The 20,124-nt window shown below is 35.5% G+C and overlaps 1 protein-coding gene across 1 annotated transcript in view; it reads left to right on the forward strand.

Annotated features, from left to right (window-relative positions):
• CDH12 (cadherin 12) overlaps positions 1 to 20,124 on the forward strand; it is a 977,416-nt gene that overhangs the window by 926,167 nt on the left and 31,125 nt on the right. The window contains exon 9 of the mRNA XM_033440164.2: positions 5,196 to 5,449. Within this exon, the coding sequence (XP_033296055.1) occupies positions 5,196 to 5,449 (254 nt within the window). The remainder of the gene's footprint in view (positions 1 to 5,195; positions 5,450 to 20,124) is intronic.

Raw genomic sequence — 20,124 nt, forward strand, 5'->3', positions numbered from 1 at the left:
TAGCTCCCTCTCACATAAACACACACGCATTCTTCCCCATCTACCCCTGACACACACAATACACATCTGTCTTCCAAGTTTTGGATTTTTCCATAGCACTTATTACCACTTGGGATGCTACCATTTGCTTATTTATCTTATGTCCCATTACACTATTTTCCTCATAAATCTTACCACTAACTGAAAAGTATTATTTACTTATTATTCATTCTGGCTCTCCCTCTCTCTCTAAAAAAAAATGGACTTAATTTAACTCATGAACCAAGATATCCTCAATTCCTACTGTGACAAAATAAAATCTACTCAAATATTTGATTCAATTTATGCAGAATTAAATTGAATAAATCAATTAAAGAAGTAGGTACAGACATCATCTATGGATGATTTAATATGAGACTTGAGTAGTGGTAGAGTTTTAGACTAATTTATTAGCTAATAGGAAAATCTAGCAAGGAGTAAATGAATTGACTACTGCATTGTTAAAAAAATTAAGTTTGAGGAACTTGATTTTCCTTTAAAATGATGCTTGATCTGAAAGTCTTATCTTTATAGTTCAGCCGCGTATCATAAACCTCCCTTACAAGAGCTTGTTCCTAGTGTCTTTTTATCTTTGTTCAGCCTGGTATAAATCTGCTTTCTTGTTGATTGTCTTGAAAAGCATCTTCTCTTTCAGATACATTTACAGCCTTCAGTTATTTGGGTTCATTGACAATTTTCCTTTCCATTCACTGTTAAGACCTATGGTATGACTGAGAGAGTAGAGTCATTTCTAAAGGATACATTTTGTTAAGAGTGAGGACTCTACTGTGATGGTGAAAATGGTACACGTTCATCATAAAAAAATGAACCAGTAGAGAAGAGCAGAAAGTAAAGAGCGATGAAAGCACAAGCAGTTGTGGGTCAGAGCATAGTATATGTGAGTCTTCTGCTCAGGGTCTTCCAGGCTGAAATCAAGGTGTAGGCCGCTGCTGCGACTGATCTGAGGCACAGAGTTTTTTCCCAAGGTTACTTGTTTTGGCAGAACTCATTTCTTTACGGCTTTATGACTGTGGGCCCTACTTTTTTGCTGGCTGTTGGTCAAGATCCGGTCTCAGTTCCCAGAGGCACCCCAGACACTTGTCAGGTGGGCTCCTATATCACAAATTTACTTCTTCAAGGCCAGGAGATCATCTGTAGTACCTCCTTCTACTAAGTCTCACATGATTACATCAGACCCTTCAAGCAAAATCTCCCTTGTGGTTAACTGAATGTTAAGTGATTAAAGACCCTGATTATATTTCAATCATTTATTTTTCCATAAAACTTAACAAATTCAAGGGGTGATATCCCATTCGGTTCAGAGGCCCGTCACACACTCAAGGGCAGCAAATTTTACAAGAGATTATAGAAGAGATTATTTTGTCCTTGGGGGTGAGAATTTTGGGGACACCTTGGGAATTCTGTCTACCAAAGCTACTTTTCAAATTCCTCAAAATATAACTCTAGCTCTCCATTTTCACTCAACATTTTCTGGAAACATGATGAGGCCTGGAAGAGCACAGGGAATTATTCTTTTGTATTTTATGCCAAAAATTGCTCATCCCTCTTTGAAATGAGAAAATATTTTGTTACTTGAATATTTTATGTAGTTTTTCATGGACCTCAGCAAAGTAAAAGCAGAGAAAGTGGCTAAAAACAAAGAATCAGAAAGATTATATCTTGCCCAATTTTTTCCTTTTATATTCTAATGAACAATTAAATATATCCTACTCCATTTCTTTTTTAAATTTATTCATTTATTTGGTTGTTCCAGGTCTTAGTTGTGGCTCGCCAGCTCCTTAGTTGCAGCAGGTGGGCTCCTTAGTTGCAGCATGCGAACTCTTAGTGGCAGCATGCATGTGGTCTAGTTCCCTGACCAGGGATTGAACCTGGACCCCCTGCATTGGGAGCATGGAGTCTTAATCACTGCGCCACCAGGGAAGTCCCTCCATTTCTTCACAGTTTAGGTTTCTTACTGTACAACTCCCTACGTTAAAATTGTTTCCTGAAAATCCTGGTTTCACTAACCTTCCTTTATCGAAACATCCTGAGGACAAAGGAACTACTCAACTAAATTCTATTTAATCAATCATTTTCTTACTTTTCTAGAAAGGTTCATAAAACTGGATGCACCCCAAGCAGTACCACAAAATTTTCTATTTATTGTGCGAGAGCTAAATTATTTCCACTTCATAATAATGGATTTCTGTTATGGAATATGATTCATTTCCTAACAATAATAAAAAATCCTGTTTTTTCTATACTTGTTTCAGATAAGAGGATTTTTGTTGATTACAAAGTTAGATGAATTTCATTCCTCCGCACCATCCCACCCCACCTCCTCCACGAAGAGTGGTGGGTAGTCTGTCAGATGAGTCGGATAAAGTCAATTAGAGAGAGATTGGTATTGATTTTTGTTTTTGCTCTTTCTGAGCTATCCGGTTTTATACAATGGCATTGCCTAAGGGCCAGGGTCACGAAGAAGTAAGGCCCTCTAGGATATTATTATGGCATTTCTCCTACAATTTTCTTCAGTTGTTTGATCACTGCAGGAGATAAGTTTTCAGTCATAAAAGAATATCTGTATGTACAGATAGTTTCTTTCATCTCACTCTTTATCACCCTGCCCACTAAATATTTGTCTGCTGTGACAGGTCAGGAGTTCTTAAAAGGCATAGATTATGTCTAATCTCCTAAAACAAAATATAGAAAAGGTTTTGGAATTCTCCCTTCATTCCTGGGTTTGAAATGGACTCCAAAGTGGGAAGTCAAGTCCATCAGAGAGCAGTGACATGTTAATTAACTAGGTAAATAAAATTGAGATCTTGTCTAGAAAGAATTTGCCTAATCCTACAGACAATCAGAAACATTCCGATGTCTAGGAGAAGTACAGAGGGAAAGGATGAACAATTGGTACTAATTTCTACATTTTAAGAGAAGTTAATTCTGGGCCAAAGAAGGGGGTAAGTATCAGTCAAGGCAGCTCAAATAGCCTTCTAGGCAAAAGGACCTGAGATGATAAAATCAAAATCGTCTTACACTAGAAGTTAGGGGTAACTATGATAAAAAATTGTATTGTTTAACATTCATCGAGATGGCATTTAGAGTTTACAAAACACGAAGTATATTTCTATATGTCCTTTAACTTAAACTAGCTTGTACAGCTTATAAATTATACATCACTCAGGTATCTCTTATGGCACCTGATTTCTCTTGAATACATCAAATGATGGGGGACTTACTACTTATTCAAACAACTCAGTCATTAAACAAGATGGCAAACCTTATTTATCTTTGCCTCATTCTGTCCTCCTGGAATGTATCCCAGGTCTTACCACCATGTAGGCAATCAACACTTTTTAAAATTAATTTAGTTTTGAATGGTTTCGTTTGAGATTTCTTCTTTTTTTAGCTTAAAGTTGCCATGTTTAATAATTTATTGTTAATTTCCCATTGAGAGACTTATAGAATAACCCTAACTGATATTCAATATTTGTAAAGGTTTATCCTTTTTTGTCTCTGTCTTCTTCATTCCAGGATTAACATTCCAAGTAATGGTAACAGTTTTGCATTTTTGGTTTGAATAATATTTTGTTACCCTATTTTGTCAATTGGTTGGCTTTTCTTGAGCCTGATCCTTTAACAAAACACTGTAGTCAAACTGTGGGCTGATCAAAACAGTAGCATCATCATCTCTTTTTCCAGATATTATGTTTCTGTCTGTTTAATCAACAGTCCCAATATCAACCATGACATATTAGTCAATAACTTTACTTATATTGCTTTAAGACAAATGAAAAGTCTTAGCAAGAAGACAGAAATTGAAGAAAATCAGTATTCTATGTAAACAGGTATGAGCTGAATAAATAAAAATATAAAAACTAAAAGAAAGCATTGAGTCCAAGGCAAAGAAATACATGAATAAAAATTGGACGAATTAAACAAAATAAGGGGAACGATTACAGGGAAGATAAAGATAGATCCCCCTGAGTGAAAATTACTGTGAAAGAAACTTAATGTCAAGTCCAAGAAGTGTTACTGTTTGCTATAATAAACTTATAGATTTGTGAGTTTTTAAGGATTTCACAGTGATTTTCTTTCTTTTCTTTTCCCTTCTTCACTGGAAAAGCATAAAACAGCAATCTTGTCCTTAAAAGAGAGAAATATACCCACTTTATTTCCCTCAGGTGTACTGAGGCAAAAAAGAGATACGTTGACACAGCAATTAGCACATCATGGGAGTCATACCAGAGGGAATTAATTTAGAAAACAGAAACTTCTAAAGGTCCCAGAAAATCACTATGTTAATTAACTATTAATGTTAATGTTAATTTCATGTCTTAGTTTGTCATAGGTGATTAGAAGAGCACAGCCAGTGACCTTAAAGTTTTCATTTTAATAAAGCACTACAGCAACAACATATTTCTGTAATATAATATTTCCAGTTATTGGGAACATAAAACTAATATTCAGAAAAAGGTAAATATAAGCAGTGTAAAGTGAAAAATCAACGATCAGTGACTCCAAGGACAAATTACAACCAAATATTTTGTCTCATGTTGTTCTTTAATCCTATATGTTCAAAGCCTTAATTCTTGGTCATATATCCTGATCATGCATTACCGTGCCTACTGATTCTATGTGTAATGCTGACAACACAAAGGACCAAAACTCTGGATATAGTCCTTGGCAGCAAAAATACCTAGACATTAAAAGTATTCAATAGAAAAGGATATTATTGTCAAAATAATAAAATTTGTCCAAGAAAAAGACATAGTTTGCTACACCAAATTTTTAGCTGGAATCTAAAAGTATCATTTCAATTTTGTTGTACTTTTAATTACTGCTTAATTCCACCAGATGTCAGTACTGGATAAGAACATCCTTAATAGGTACTTGATCTCCTGCAGTTGTAACCACTCACGTGAAAGGAATAAGCCCTATCTAGTACATATGTGTGCATGTCATTTAAATGTATGCAGCTGATGACATGTACAAGTTACCCAGACACTTCTACAACTGGTCGACTCTTAAAATGTTTAACTTGTACTTCCCTTACCCACTAATTATTAAAGGAAAATCACCATTTGATATTAACTTGCAAATTACTCTGTCCACCATCGTTGCCACATCCTATATGAATGTATCTCCTCACTTTTGATTTGTCCTCGCTACAGCCATTGGATTTTGAAACAAAGAAGGCTTATACTTTTAAAGTAGAGGCCTCCAACCTGCACCTTGACCACCGGTTTCACTCTGCGGGCCCTTTTAAGGACACTGCCACAGTGAAGATCAGCGTGCTGGATGTGGGCGAGCCGCCGGTTTTCAGCAAGCCCCTCTACACCATGGAGGTTTACGAAGACACTCCAGTTGGGACCATCATTGGCGCCGTCACTGCCCAAGACCTCGATGTCGGCAGCAGTGCCGTAAGGTAAGAAAAAGAAACGTTTTCTTTTCTGTGTCAGAAAGAGAAAGAAAATAAAACAACACTCTGACCAGGCTTGCATGAATTATTTAGAGAATACAATGCTTGAAAATCACTTTACATAGTAAGTATAAGAATAGAAGAAAAAACATAGGATTTAAACAAAAACATCTGATATCAATCCCTGCAACAGGGTTTAGTAGTGACCTGATGTTAGGCTTGTCACTCATGCTGGTCAACCTCAATTTTTTTATCCACAAAAGGGATTTAATAGTAAGCCTAAAAGGATGATTCTCACGAATAACGATATTAAGATACTTTCACAGTGCCTGAAATATCATAGATATATAATACATTTTTCAATTATTCTAAAATCTCTGTCCCTTACCCAAAGTTAGTGCTTGAAAAAGATTGTTTTACCGTTTTAAATTTGCAGCTCATTTTTTCACTGTGGCAGTTGTATATGCTGATGGAAGCATAATTAGAGTTAGTCTTAAGGTAAGAGGCATTGTGGAGTTGCTCAAAGCCCAGACTTTTCAAGAAGTTCCTTACTGGCATAAGGCTGCTTGGTAGTGAGTCAACAAAGCAATCGATGGAATAAGAAAGAGTAAGAAAATACCCCCCCCCCCCCGCCATAAATGCCACTTGCATTGCTGAAACATGGTGGGATTCCCTTTTCCTCCCTTATAAATCGATCCTACAACGTATTTTGAGACTTGTTCTGATTCAACTTTGCTTCCTCTGTATGCGTAATCCCTTCCAGGTGCCCACGTGCCTACAAGAACGGGGTGGGGGGGGGAAGAAATTAACATACGTACAAAACAGGAACAGACTCATAGACTTTGCGGTTGCCGATGGGGAGGGGTGTAGGGGAGGGAAGGACTGGGATCTGGAATTAGCAGGTGCAAACTAAAAGGAGAGAGAGAGAGAGAGAGAGAGACGTGATTTGTTCCAAATCTTCTAACTCTAAAGGGTTGAAGCTTATAGTATGCAAAATCCAAACCAAAGAACACATTAAGTAGACTTTTAAAGCAAAACACCACTCTGTCGACATAGGAAAAATACATAGACATATATCTCACAAGATTTTAAGCCATGGGGTAATTAATGGTTAAAAAAAAAAAAAGCATCCTTTCAGCGGTATTCTCAACACATTCATAGCATAGAGAAAAATTTCAGGATATGGCTTGAGAGCATGAAAGCTCTGCTCTTTGTATTTGTCTGAATCCATCCCCCAAAGTCGCCTGAACACTTTCCTTCTTGAAGCATGTCTGTGATCAAGAAAGAACTAAAAAACCACATTTGTCTTGGGAAAGGGAAGAAAAAGAGCAATTATTGAGTGCCCCTACATGTCAGGTTGAATGCTGGCTCATTTCCTCATTGGGTTCAAGTTGTTCTACATGCTCATATTACAGCATGATTCACTGTCAGTTAAACTCCAGAGAAGTCTATTTATTACCAGTGTTCACAGGGCCATTCTCAAGAATCTGCTACGTTAGTAGTTGTTATACATTAATCTGTCATCATTCATCAATCTTGTTCCTGAATACCCTGAGTGTGCTGTTGGTCATTGTGAAAGTGGAAAATGCCTGCTGAGTGGATTCATAGGTAATTTCAAGAATGTAAACAGAATGGAAGAAATATTGAAGGCTGTAAAAAAGTAATAAAAAGGTAAATAAACATGGATTGAAATTCTCTACAGTTCAATAGATGAGAATTGTGGGACATAGTGGGACACAATATCTTAGGGAAAATGCTAAGTTGTTTAATTTACTATATGTACTATTTTTTATTTTGCTTTATTTTTATTTTATTTTATTTTTTTGACTGCATTGGGTCTTCATTGTTGCACGTGGACTTTCCCTAGTTGTGGCGAGCAGGGGCTACTCTTCGTTGTGGTGTGCGGGCTTCTCATTGCAGTGGCTTCTCTTGTTGCGAAGCCCAGGCTCTAGGCATGCGGGCTGCAGTAATTGTGGCTTGCGGGCTCTAGAGTGCAGGCTCAGTAGTTGTGGCATGGGGGCTCAGTAGTTGTGACTCGTAGATTCTAGAGCACAGGCTCAGTAGTTGCGGCTCACGGGCTTAGTTGCTCTGCTGCATGTGGGATCTTCTTGGACCAGGGCTCTAACGGCTTCTTAACCACCAGGGAAGTCCATATGTTCAATTTTGTATACTGATAATAGCAAGATGAGGTCGAGATATGAATAAAATATTATTTTAATGAAATACTTTAAAACCAAAAAATTGGAGAGTTGAAAAGTAAAAAATACCACCCAGTAAAGGTAAGGTGAGAATTACAAACTTCTAAATATAAGAAAATGATTAGATCAAGACCCTGGTGTGAAGAATAAAAGAAGGCTACATTTTAGAGAAATTGTCCAGGTACAAGCCTATTTTCTTTATCTGTTTATTTGTTTGTTTTTGATGTCACAGAAACTAGTGTCTGACAAGTGCTACTTTATGTGAAATGAAATAGTATCCCCAGTCTTTTTTTCTAATGGGCAGCAGCCTGACTCACTGAAGCTGCAGACAGAGATGGATTTAATTGATCCCCGTGAGGGGTTGTCAAAAGACAGAGGAGCTTTTGAATCAACATGAAAGTTGTCTTACTTTCATTTTCTTGGAGTAAACAATAAACTTGAATCATGTCAGTTGAGGAATGTAGGGTATGGATCATCTCTTCTTGGTCTGAAAGCATGTTCGCTCACTTAAGAAAGATAGTAAAAATATGTTATAAAAAATAAGCATCAAAATGACAAGTTACTTGGCATGTGTAGGTATGCTCTGTTTGTTTTGTCTTCCTTTGCTTTACTGCATTTACTGCTCTGCATTACCCTTTTCATAGGGTTATTGTGGAAGGTATTAATTTAAGATTAGGTTATTCCACACCACTGGGTATTTTATAAATATTATTACTTCATCATCACTGAGCACAGCAAAGAGGCAGAAAGCAATGACATTAACCAGGGATTGCAAAACCTTAGAAGAAAGGTTCAGTTAGGTGTAATGCCCCCAAATATACCGTATCCTGTCCCCTCTTGTTGTGAGCTTAATTTCTAGTTATTGTTTCCTTTGTGTTTCTAGCCTTTGCCTTTAGATGAACTGATTTCCTATCTCTAATATTCTATATCCTTTGACACTCTTATTATATAGTTCATGGGAATGATTTCTAGTGAGTCCAATAGGAGTATAATGAGTGTACCTACCATTAGTGTGGTGGGGCACTCTCTTAAGAAATGAAATTTAAAACAGGTGACTATTCAGTTACATTGGAAATTAATATTTGTTTTGGATATAAGTGATTTAAGTTACAGAGAGATTTCAGTGGATAATTCTGCTCAGTATGTGCTATTTTTCTTTTGTTCCAAACATTTAAAAATCTTAGTTATCCTATGAATGAATTTCAAAATAAAATTTAATCAAAGTATTTTTCTGTATAAAATGAGAAAATGGACAATTCCATTCTAAACCTACTCCATGTAAGATGGGTTGGATAAGAGACTGATAAAGTAAACTAAAATCTATTTTATGTATATAAACGTCCATGTGTAAATTATTATAGTATTTAGTAGAACAATTGAATGGTTTATTTTTCAAGTTACCTCCTTTTGTTTGATGATATGTCCAACCAAAACCCATCACGTAATATCAAGTAGTGAAATTGATTAATAAATAGAAAACCATTATTAATTATCATAAGTAAAAAGTAATACATAAAATAATTAATAACTGGTTGTTAAAACATAAATGTCTAAATGAGTCCCACTTAAAATTATCTTATATTCCATATCTGGTCTGTACTTTCCATATCTGGTCAATGCACTTTTGGAAACATTTTTGTATCACTTGAAATTGATTTTTTCATCGTGGATTAGGAGGCTATCAGAGTAGCTGATTTTCATTCGAGGGCCCTTTCCAATACACCAGAAATCTTGTTTTGTGGACAAAAACCTAAGCTCAAATACAAAACAAGCTTAGAGAATGAGAAGAAACAGAGGCCCCACTTATCAAGTGATATCCTAGAGCAACACATATAATTTACTTTAAATATTAATTAAATGAAATGGTAAAAATTAAAAACTTGAAAACTTGCTCGCTTTCTATTTTTCTCCTATTTAACAAGATTTTTGTAGGAATTAAATGAGGTATCGGTATAAAATGTTTTATTTTTAAAATTTTTTATAGATTGTATATTTTTTAGATAAGATTAGGTTCACAGCAAAATTGAGAGAAGATACAGAGATTTCTCATATGCCTGTTGCCACCACACATACATAGCCTCCCCCTTTAGCAGCATCCCCCATTGGAGGGATACATTTATTGCAGTGATGAACCTACATTTACATCATAATCATTCAAAGTGTATAGTTAACTTTAGGATTCACTCCTCGTGTTGTACAGTCTGTGAATATATTTATTATGACACGTATCCATCATTGTAATATCATACAGAGTATTTTCACTTCCTTAAAAATCCTGTGAGCTCTGTTTATCCCTCCCCACACCAATTCCTGACCTTTTCACTGTCTCCATAGTTTAGCCTTTCCACAGTGTCATATAGTTGGAGTCATACAATATGTAGCCTTTTCAGATTGGCATCTTTCTCTTACTATTTACATAAAGCTTTTTCCATATCTTGTCATAGTTTGATAGCTCATTTCTTTTTAGTGCTAAAATGTATTCTGTTGTCAGCATGTACCACAGTTTATTTATCCACTCACCTACTGAACATCTTGAGTGTGCTTTAAGTCCTAGGAATTACTAATAAAGCTGCATAAATATCCATCTACAGGTTTTTAACCTGGACATAAATTGTCAGCTCCTGTGTGTCAATACCAAGGAGTGCAATTACTGGATCAGATGACAAGAGTATGTTGAGATTTGTAAGAGACCACCAAACTATCTTCCAAGGTGGCTGTGTCATTTTGCACTCCCACCATCAATGAATGAGAGCACCTGTTGCTTCACATCCTTGACAGCATTTGGTGTTGCTGGTGTTCTGGATTTTGGTCTTTCTATTAAGTGTGTAGTGGTACCTTATCGTTGTTTCAATTTGCATTTCCCGGATAACATATGATGTGGAGCATCTTTTCATGTGCTTATTTGCCATTTGTATCAATATATGTTCTTTGGTAGGATGTTTGTTAAGGTCTTCCACCCACTTTTTTTTTTTTTTTGGCGGTACGTGGGCCTCTCACTGCTGTGGCCTCTCCCGTTGTGGAGCACAGGCTCCGGACGCGCAGGCTCAGCGGCCATGGCTCACGGGCCCAGCCGCTCCACGGCATGTGGGATCTTCCCGGACCTGGGCACGAACCCGTGTCCCCTGCATCGGCAGGCGGACTCTCAACCACTGCGCCACCAGGGAAGCCCCTTCCACCCAATTTTAATTGGGTTGTTTGTTTTCATATTGCTCAGTTTTAAGAATGCTATTTTGTTCCAGTGCATACAAATAAGCAACAAAAGGTTTGCCTTTCTTTCATATTCTCAACTACAGATACAATCTCATTGTAAAAAAGAGATTATGATGGATGCATTACTTGTTAAGAGCATGTATGAAGCTTATACATACTCAATTGTCTCACTGAGTCTAACTTGCGCTGAGTTTCTGGACAGTGGTTACCTGTGGATGACAAGGAGAGATTACAGATATGCAAACCTGAAATATTATAAAACTCAGGACTAGAATTAAGAAATATGAAAATGAGGGTCATCAAAACTCCACTTTTCTCTTTACCTTTGTTCACAGAATTAAATTCCATCCAATTAAAACAGCATTTTACCCTCTATTTCATGGCCTTCATCCTAGACTTCTGCCATTTTAGGTGGCAAAACCACATGCATCCTCATTGCTATTCTAACTCACTTCTCTTTCTTCTTATCAGTGTTGTCTTTTACACATCTATCATATTCACTAAAGACATTATATAACTCTTTCATGGTATTTGTCATTTTTAGCTTATTGCATAAATATATATTTACTTTTTTAACCACCATCTTCAAAACCAGAAAATGAAAGGGTGTTGGAGAGTTAAGAATATTTCCTTGTTCTTTAAAATACTATATGCAAAATTAATTTAATTTAAAAATTTTCTTGATGTATTTATCCTAATATATAAAGCAACTGGTTAATGAAATGTAGAATGTCTATGTATGTTTATGTGTGCATTTATAATTTTTAATTGGTTATAAGCAGATCTAGATCTAGACCTAGATATATAAATATAATAGCTCTTTTTATTTTGTAAGGGTCTGTAGACCAGGGTGTTTGGATATAATCTTTATAGGTCTTAATTTCTGCTATTTTATCACAATGTAGTCAGGGATATACTTTGCTTTTTTTCTTTTTTGTTGGTAAAATGACCATTTGCTTCTTAGCTTCTATAAATAGAATTAATGGAAGCTAAATGCTATCAGTGCATTTGCAAGTAGACATTATACAAAATTCAACTTCAAAAAATAATTCTCTCTCTCTCTCTCTCGAGTCCTAAACACTAAGTGTAGCACAGTTGTGAAAAAGTCAAATAGGGCAAACTCCCCACATGTTAACATGTTTAGCTACTACTGCAATGTCTAAATTCCACACTCCTTTTTATTTTTTTCCTGTAGTTTCTTTGAAATATTTTATAATATAAGTTTCTATCAGCTTTTTCTTTCCATGTCTACCATTTGTACACAATATCTCTATTCTTTTTATTTTACATTCTTTGCATTTTTTACCTACTTATGTTCTCTATACATTTTCAAATGATCTAAAAATTTACAATATTTCTTTCAGTGGTATTTAATCCTAGCTGTTGTTAAATGCCAGTGGTTATCCCCACTTAGAATTAATTAAGTAATTCATGAAAGATAGTTTCTGACAAAGAGATGAACACGTTTTTTGTAAGGTGAGCTTTAAAAATGCTTTCTTATGTAGAGTCCAGTTACTTGTTTGGTATAACTCTAATTACTCGTTCAAATTTTAGTTTCTATTATTTAACAGAGAGCAAAATAATTTATTCTTATGGCTTGTTCTCTTTTTTTTTTTTTTTTTTTGTGGTACGCGGGCCTCTCACTGTTGTGGCCTCTCCCGTAGCGGAGCACAGGCTCCGGACGCGCAGGCTCAGCGGCCATGGCTCACGGGCCCAGCCGCTCTGCGGCATGTGGGATCCTCCCAGACCAGGGCACGAACCTGTGTCCCCTGCATCGGCAGGCGGACTCTCAACCACTGTGCCACCAGGGAATCCCCTTATGGCTTGTTCTCTTAAAAAAAATACTGAAAGTTCTGATAGCAATTGGGAAAAAACATTTTACCCATAAGGTTATATATGTATTAAGATAAAATTGTTAATCCTTTTTGAGTACTGCTTACCTTATCTCTTTCAGTTAGCATTCACATTGTGAATATTTGCAAGAGACACATCTGGTAAAGGACTTTTCTCCAAAATATACATTCTTAAAAGTCTAAGATGAAGGAGATGAAATAGAGGATGAGAAACTATTTTAATTGGAGGGAGTAGAATTGTGGCACAAAGGTAAAGAAAAAAGTTGAGATTTGGTAAACCTCATTTTCAGATTTTTTTTAATGCTAGTTCTGAGCTGTTTAATATCAATGACTTGATTTGCATATCTGTAATCTCTCCTTAATCTTCCTGCTTAACCATTGCCCAGAAACTCAGCAGAAGCCACTTCCAGTGAAACAATTGATGATATGTAAGCTTCCTACAGGTGCTTATCAAATTATTCATCCATCAGAATCTCCTTCTTGCAATGGGATTGTATTTGCAGTTGAACAATATTAAAGAAAGGAAGTACTTTTACTAGTATACTCTGCTTATTTTGTTTGCACTGGAGAAAAGAGCATTCCCTGTACATTTATACCAACTGAATGTTTAAGAGTAACTCATTTGAGAAGTTGTTGATGGAGAATTTAACTTAATTGTGGAGAATGAGAAATTCCTTTGTGAATAAACTAATTTTGTTTTCCCCTTCGAATGATGTATTCATTGATGATCAACATAAGAGGAGCTATTGCAAGGAACATGTACCAAGATGAACAAGTTTACTCTTGTTTGCTTCAGTGGCAATTAACTAACAACATATAGTGACATTGTAATAACTTATTTGTATGTGTCTTTGGGCTGAGCCCTTTGGTCACAGTTCTTTAAACATCACAGCTATTATTTTACAGTGGTATAAACTGAGGCCCAGGAAGACCCAAAAATGTCTTCAGTAAAGATGGAAAAATAATTTGAACATAAGCAGCCAGATTCTAAAGGTCAAAATACTAATTGCTCTACTGCTAAAGGTTAATCTAAATATATATCTGGGTTTTTGAGTTGCTTTGTAATTCTAGGATTGTTGAAAATACAAATAAATATCATAGTTTTTAGTAGCTTTTAAAACAAAATAGAAATTCAAAACAAGTCAGTAAAAAATGTACAATATTTGATTCTTTAAGATATGATAACTATGGGCCTTATTATATACCTGCAAGAATTCTATACACTTACATAGGTTTCCCTGGTTTAAACCTTACAATAACTTTAAATCTGAAAAATGTTTAATTCAACTATGAGAAAATTGACATTGTTCAGGCTGGAAATATAGAAACAAAATGTACCGTTCTTTTGTTGACATTTTTTGTACATACGGAAAAAAATCTTATTACTTATTACCTTTCATTTTTCTAGACAACTACAAAGTCCTTATAAGATTTAGACATAACTAAGAATTTATTGACAAAATCCAGTGGATTTGTGATACAGATCTACAGCTCTAATTTTTTTGAGGATTGGATCTTGGTAGCCAATGATGAATTTGCTTTTATTTTAAGATATTTTATAGTATTCTAATGATACAGTGGCTGCGTGTCCAGATATTAGGATGGTGAACTATTTTTGAGGCTATCTTGTTATGCTTCACATAGCTCCTAAGAATGAAGGAATGTCCAAGTCTGTGATCTTTATTACAGACTTAAATGTTTTGGGTTTACATTTTACCTGCTAGAGGTTAAGTTTCTTTGCTTTCTCTCAAAGTGCTGAGTGCTCTATGTAAGTGCAAATTTCATAGCTGTTTCCCTTCTCTCTATAATTTATATACATGCTCTTAGAGAATAGCCCTTTTTTCACAGTTGTTTGAAATTTTAAAATTATTTTGATTTTTTAAAGATTAGTTACTTTAAATATATAATAAATAGATATAAATCCTTCTCCATGGAAAATATTGTAAGAATCAGGATCCAGTTTATAAGCTGCCCCATATTATTTAATAAGAGAATGTGAGTAATTTTCAGAGAAAAATGAGCTAAAGAGTAGATAATCACAGGAGAAAATGAAAACTCAGTTACCAGAAAAAGAAAAACCAAAACAAAACAGTAAATAAAAGTTTTCTTTCAAATATGGTGTCCATATTTGGGTATCAAATGGTAAATGACTCTAGTTAAAATGACATCTTTCTTCAGAGACATTTGGCCACGGCCTCCAGTGACAGTAAATAAATCCAACTTGATTAGGAACGACAGGCATTTGATTCAGTTCAAGGGAACAGTTGTGATAAAGCTATATAAAAAGACTTCAGAATAAATATGTCTAAATACTCAAAATATATAAAACAAATATTTCCATGTGTGAGTGTGATCAGGTCATTATTAAGAGGAAAAGTTAGATGTCCTTATAAAATAATCAAATGCATACAGGCAAGTACAAGATATTATGGATAGAACAATAAATTCAATCCTACTCTAAAGAAACTTTCTGTATAATCATGAAAACAAAATACAATTATTTTGCTCTTCTCATTTGAGAAAGACTGTTAATACAAATTGAAATAAAATAAGATGAAAGAAGTAAGAATATAGAAGTTTGTAATAAGGAGGCAATAAATGCTTCCTACAAGAATTTGGCAAGGCTTCATGGGAAGACCTTGAGCAAAGGCATAATCACATTCTTTACTTATTTACCCAGGTATTATTGTCCATATTTTTAATAATGAGAAAACTGCCATGACATGCTTGCTATCTAAGCTCTTAAGTGCAGAGCCCATTATATATATATATATATGTATATATATATATATTTAACATCGTTATTAGAATATAATTGCTTTACAATGGTGTGTCATTTTCTGCTTTATAACAAAATGAATCAGTTATACATATACATATGTCCCCATATCTCTCCCCTCTTGCATCTTCCTCCCTCCCACCCTCCCTATCCCACCCCTCTAGGTGTTCACAAAGCACCGAGCTGATCTCCCTGTGCAGAGCCCATATTTAATCAATATTTACCTAAACTTTATTTTCTTTCCATTAGAGGAAGCTGCTTTGAGGTCTCTGAAAAATAAACCAAAGGCCAGGTGTAAAGCTTTGGGAGCAGACGAGGGTTAACATCTAGAAACGTAAGATCATACACAGTCAGCAGACCACATATGACTATTAAAAAATAACTAAAAAAAGACTCCCAGAATGAGGAAAGCATAAGCAACTTTGAGGAAAAGTATAGCAATTATGATTTTAATAATATGTAGAATATAGTGTATTTCTTTTTCTTTAGAGAGCTATTTTATTCATATCACATGCTTCCAAATAGAATTTAAGGACAGAATAATTCTGCCTTTATTAATTTAATAATTTGATCTAGTGTTTAACTTCTCATCAAACATTTAAACCAAACGACAGAGCTATCTAAACTAAGATGTAATCTGTGATGAGGAAAATAAGAATGAGGAGGAGGGTTAGGAAAAAACAAAACTAAAAGGAACTAGTAGGAAATTAGCAACTACTATTTAAGGAAGTTTGAGAGAAACATATTAGGATTCCTCAGAAAACAATTTAATTGCGATGTTGATGAAGCAATTACAATCTAAGTGTTGTATGTGGCTTAAATTCTTAGTAAAGTGTTTATAGAAATAAATTGAACTGAATTTACTTTCATTTAGTTATCTGCCACCAGACCAAAAAAAAAATTAAAAAACAAACACTAGCAAAGAGTGAAGAGTAAAGAGATTTTGATCTATTATTAGTGCCTGGACAAAATATTTCCTACCTTGACCTGAGTCATTACTCTTAACATTATTATTGCTTAAAAAATGAGATGTAATACTTTTATTTTTTTATTTTTTATTTTTTTGTAATATTTTTAAAGTACTCTGTATCATCAAGTACTATTTTACAAAATGTGTTTGAGAATTGGGATAGGGTCAAAGTTAGCTTTTCCATTAACTGTGAGAAAGCTATTAGGCAAATTAAAAGAAACAATTTTAAGGGGAGTGTTTACCTAATGAAGAGAACAAAGCTTTAAGGCATTTCTGAAAACTCATTTTCAGAAAAATAATAAAATTGTTCTCTGTCGAGTGGTCTGCACAAGATTAAGTTAATGCATTAATTTTTGATTTCCATTGAATTGTTAAAACAAGTTTCTTATCAACAGTCACTGTGCATACTTTTTATGAACTATAGATTTGTATCATATATCTATCCTAAGCATCTTTTTTTAATTTGAATTTCATCTACTCACCAAGTAAGTATAACATGACTCAAACACAGTATGTACCTAAAAGTTATACTCATTTAAACTGGGGAGTTGGGCCAAATTAGACAGTTTATATTATATTGTGGTTTTTGCTGAAACCCGGCCTCTGCACACCAGCACCAAATTGAATCTCCAAGACAGATTTTTGGGTGAAATAGAAAAGAATAGCTTTATTGCAGGGAGCCAAGCAAGGAGTACAGGGCAACGAGTGTTTAAAAAACTCCCAGAAGGCTTTCAGGGAAAGGTTTTTAAAGACAAGGTGAGGGAATGGGGTTGCAGGGTGTGTGATTAGCTCTTGGACGTTTTTCTGATTGGTTGGTAGTGAGGTAATTGCGAGTCAGCATCATCAACCCTCTGGTTCCAACCAGTCTGGGGTCTATGTGCTTGTGGGCAGCATGCAGTTCCTTTCTTCTACCTGCTGGGGGTTTCAGTATCTGCAAAACAGCTTAAAGGACATGGCTCAGAAGATCCTTGACTTTGTTTAATGGCCAAAGTATTATCATTATTTTGTCTTGCTTGACTGTTTTCCTTTCTTTCTGTATTTTCTCACTTCTCTAATTAAATTTATTCTTTGAGTAAAGTGTTTCTACAGACAAAAGGCAGCTGGAGGACATGGGTGGGAGTCTATCTTGGGAAATCCTCATAGGGTCGTGCTTGGTTATGTGATTAGTTGCAATTAAGATATCAGTCTACCCTTAGATTGAATGTGGACTGTAGCAAACCCAAAGTAAACCAGTGATGGCTAACTCTGGGACGGTGATTCTCCTGAAACTGATCTAGACACTTTATAACCGGGTCATGTCTTCTCTGAAAATATCCAGGAAATGTAGGAGTGTTTTCATTGTCAGTTCATTGATGGCCACATCCTATCTATGTCTCCTAATTGCTATAGTGGGCAAAATACCACAGTAGAATATGGCTATTGTCTAATGTTTATCATTCAGTCAGGCACAGGGATCAGCCAGTTACACAAAGGTAGGACCTTAGGAAAATGCCAGGACCTAGTGTTAAAAACCTAACCGGCTATGGGAAGATGCTGAAGACGTTTTTACTGAGTAGAAAATGTTCAGCTAAGAAGGCAGTAAGCTTTCCAAGAGGATAACATCCAGAGGAAGGGGTATCAAACATCACAAGGTGATGGAGATAAAAACTAGACTCCAGAAAATAGTGAATGAGAACCAAAGCAGCATTGTAAGAAATAAGGCCTGGCTATTGTGCCCATGGTTTGTACTTCAGGTGTTTGGGGTTGGGGGGCTTCGTAGTTCAGGTGTTTTAAATTTGAAGGCTACATATGTCACAACTTTGTTCTAGAACAAAGCACACATTTGTGTGATAGGAAGAGTTTTTTTTTTAATTGAAAAATAATACAAAATAATCAATAATGTGGAAAGAGAGAGGGAGGAAAGGATATATACACACACATACATACATGTACACACCCCACATGAATGATTCCATACCTAGGTACATATATCTTATCTCATTTTGTCTATACCACACTTACTTTTATATTGCTAGGTAGGTATTATTTTCCCAAATTTTACAGAAGACAAGGAGAACAGACATTAGGGAGCGAGATTCCTAACCTAACTGCACAAGGTAAGTGAAGGAACCGGTATATCACCCTAGTTCTTTCTCCAGAAAGTTCATGTTCTTAATTCTATATCTATTTCTTTGCCTCTCAGGGGTGGTTGATTTATGGAATGCAAACTCTATGTCAGTGTTAGACTGAAATGACTAAATAAATGAAATTTGCTTACTCACCTTCTAAGATATTGGATTTTGGTTGATAGATAGAAAGATAAAACAGAGATAGGCACATTATTTTATGTATGCAATAAGTAAGTTCTTGAATTTTTAAACACATTACCAGATAGACCTAAATTTAAAATGAACTGTGGGTGTGTAATGATTCATTGTGCATAGATTCTGTTTGACTCAGCTTTCTAAACTGTAAAATATGCTGTAAGAATTAACTAGAAGTAAGGTGATCTATTGTCACAGTTTTTACTGGGACCAAGGAGTTTTTTGGATCTCAGGATATTCAGCACTAGTACTGAGAAAGTCCTCTGCAAACCAGAAAGCTTTTGTTGTCCTAAATAAGACATTCCTAAAACCCTAAATAGGGTTGAAGTAGAAATATTTAACTATTATATAGGTAGTAAGAATAGGATCTGTGCATTGATTCAATGTAGTGTTTAAGTCCAGATGCTATAACGTGCAAATAACGTCCCAGGTCCTTGGCAACACATAGATGAATAAAGTAACCTCAAGTAATTTAAAGGGCCTTGAGTAAGAAAGACAATCACAGGCACAAAATGTATATAATTTGTCTTATGTTTGCCAAAATCTGCAAAACAATTGAGTGCTATGAGCATCAGAAAAGGACCTATTCATTGCAGAGATTTGCAACAATGCAAATACGTGCAGAAGAGCTTTAAATAATATCATGCAGTTTAATTGGAGTAAATGTGAAAAGAAGAAAGGAATTCCAAAAACTGGTGGAGTTTCTACTTAAGGAATGGCAGCATGAGAAGCTCTGCAGACATGCTCCCAGTTAAACAGCATAAATGATGAAAATTATTTTTTTAAAAATTACAATCATATACAGTCTCTGGAAAATTTCCTAAGAGCATATAGCAAATGAAGAAACATTTATTCAAGAAGATCTATTAAAACACGATAAGAACATCAAGAGACTGTGGCACTTGACCCCAGACCTGTTTCTTCCCTTCCACTCCCATCTCCCAGCTCAGCCTGATAGAGATTTCTCTCTGGACTCTGCATGGAATGGCTGAGAAAACATGGCTCCTCTCTCCTCAGCTCTCAATCATGGGATACAGTATCTTACCAGGAGGGGCAGGATGCCAGCGTTTCTCATCTTCTCCAACTCTGAGTTTCCAGAAGCGAAATTCCTGGTGAGTGTGGTTGAGATTGGCAGTTTGTTTCCTCCACTCACTCCACTTCACTCACAGGGCAGAGGCCCTATGGCAGGCAGGCTGATAATACAGGGCCTCATGTTGCTTTTTCCACTCCCATAGAGTCAAAATGAGAAGACCATCATTCCTCCATCCACTGCCGGCAGCAGTGATGCAGAGAATTTCCCAGGGTAAGAGAGCCCGTAGGATTGGAGAACTTTAGCTCTTCCCAAAATATTTTCCTTTATTTTTTTCA

Source organism: Orcinus orca, chromosome 3 (genome assembly GCF_937001465.1).
Source record: "Orcinus orca chromosome 3, mOrcOrc1.1, whole genome shotgun sequence".
Classification (NCBI taxonomy): domain Eukaryota; kingdom Metazoa; phylum Chordata; class Mammalia; order Artiodactyla; family Delphinidae; genus Orcinus; species Orcinus orca.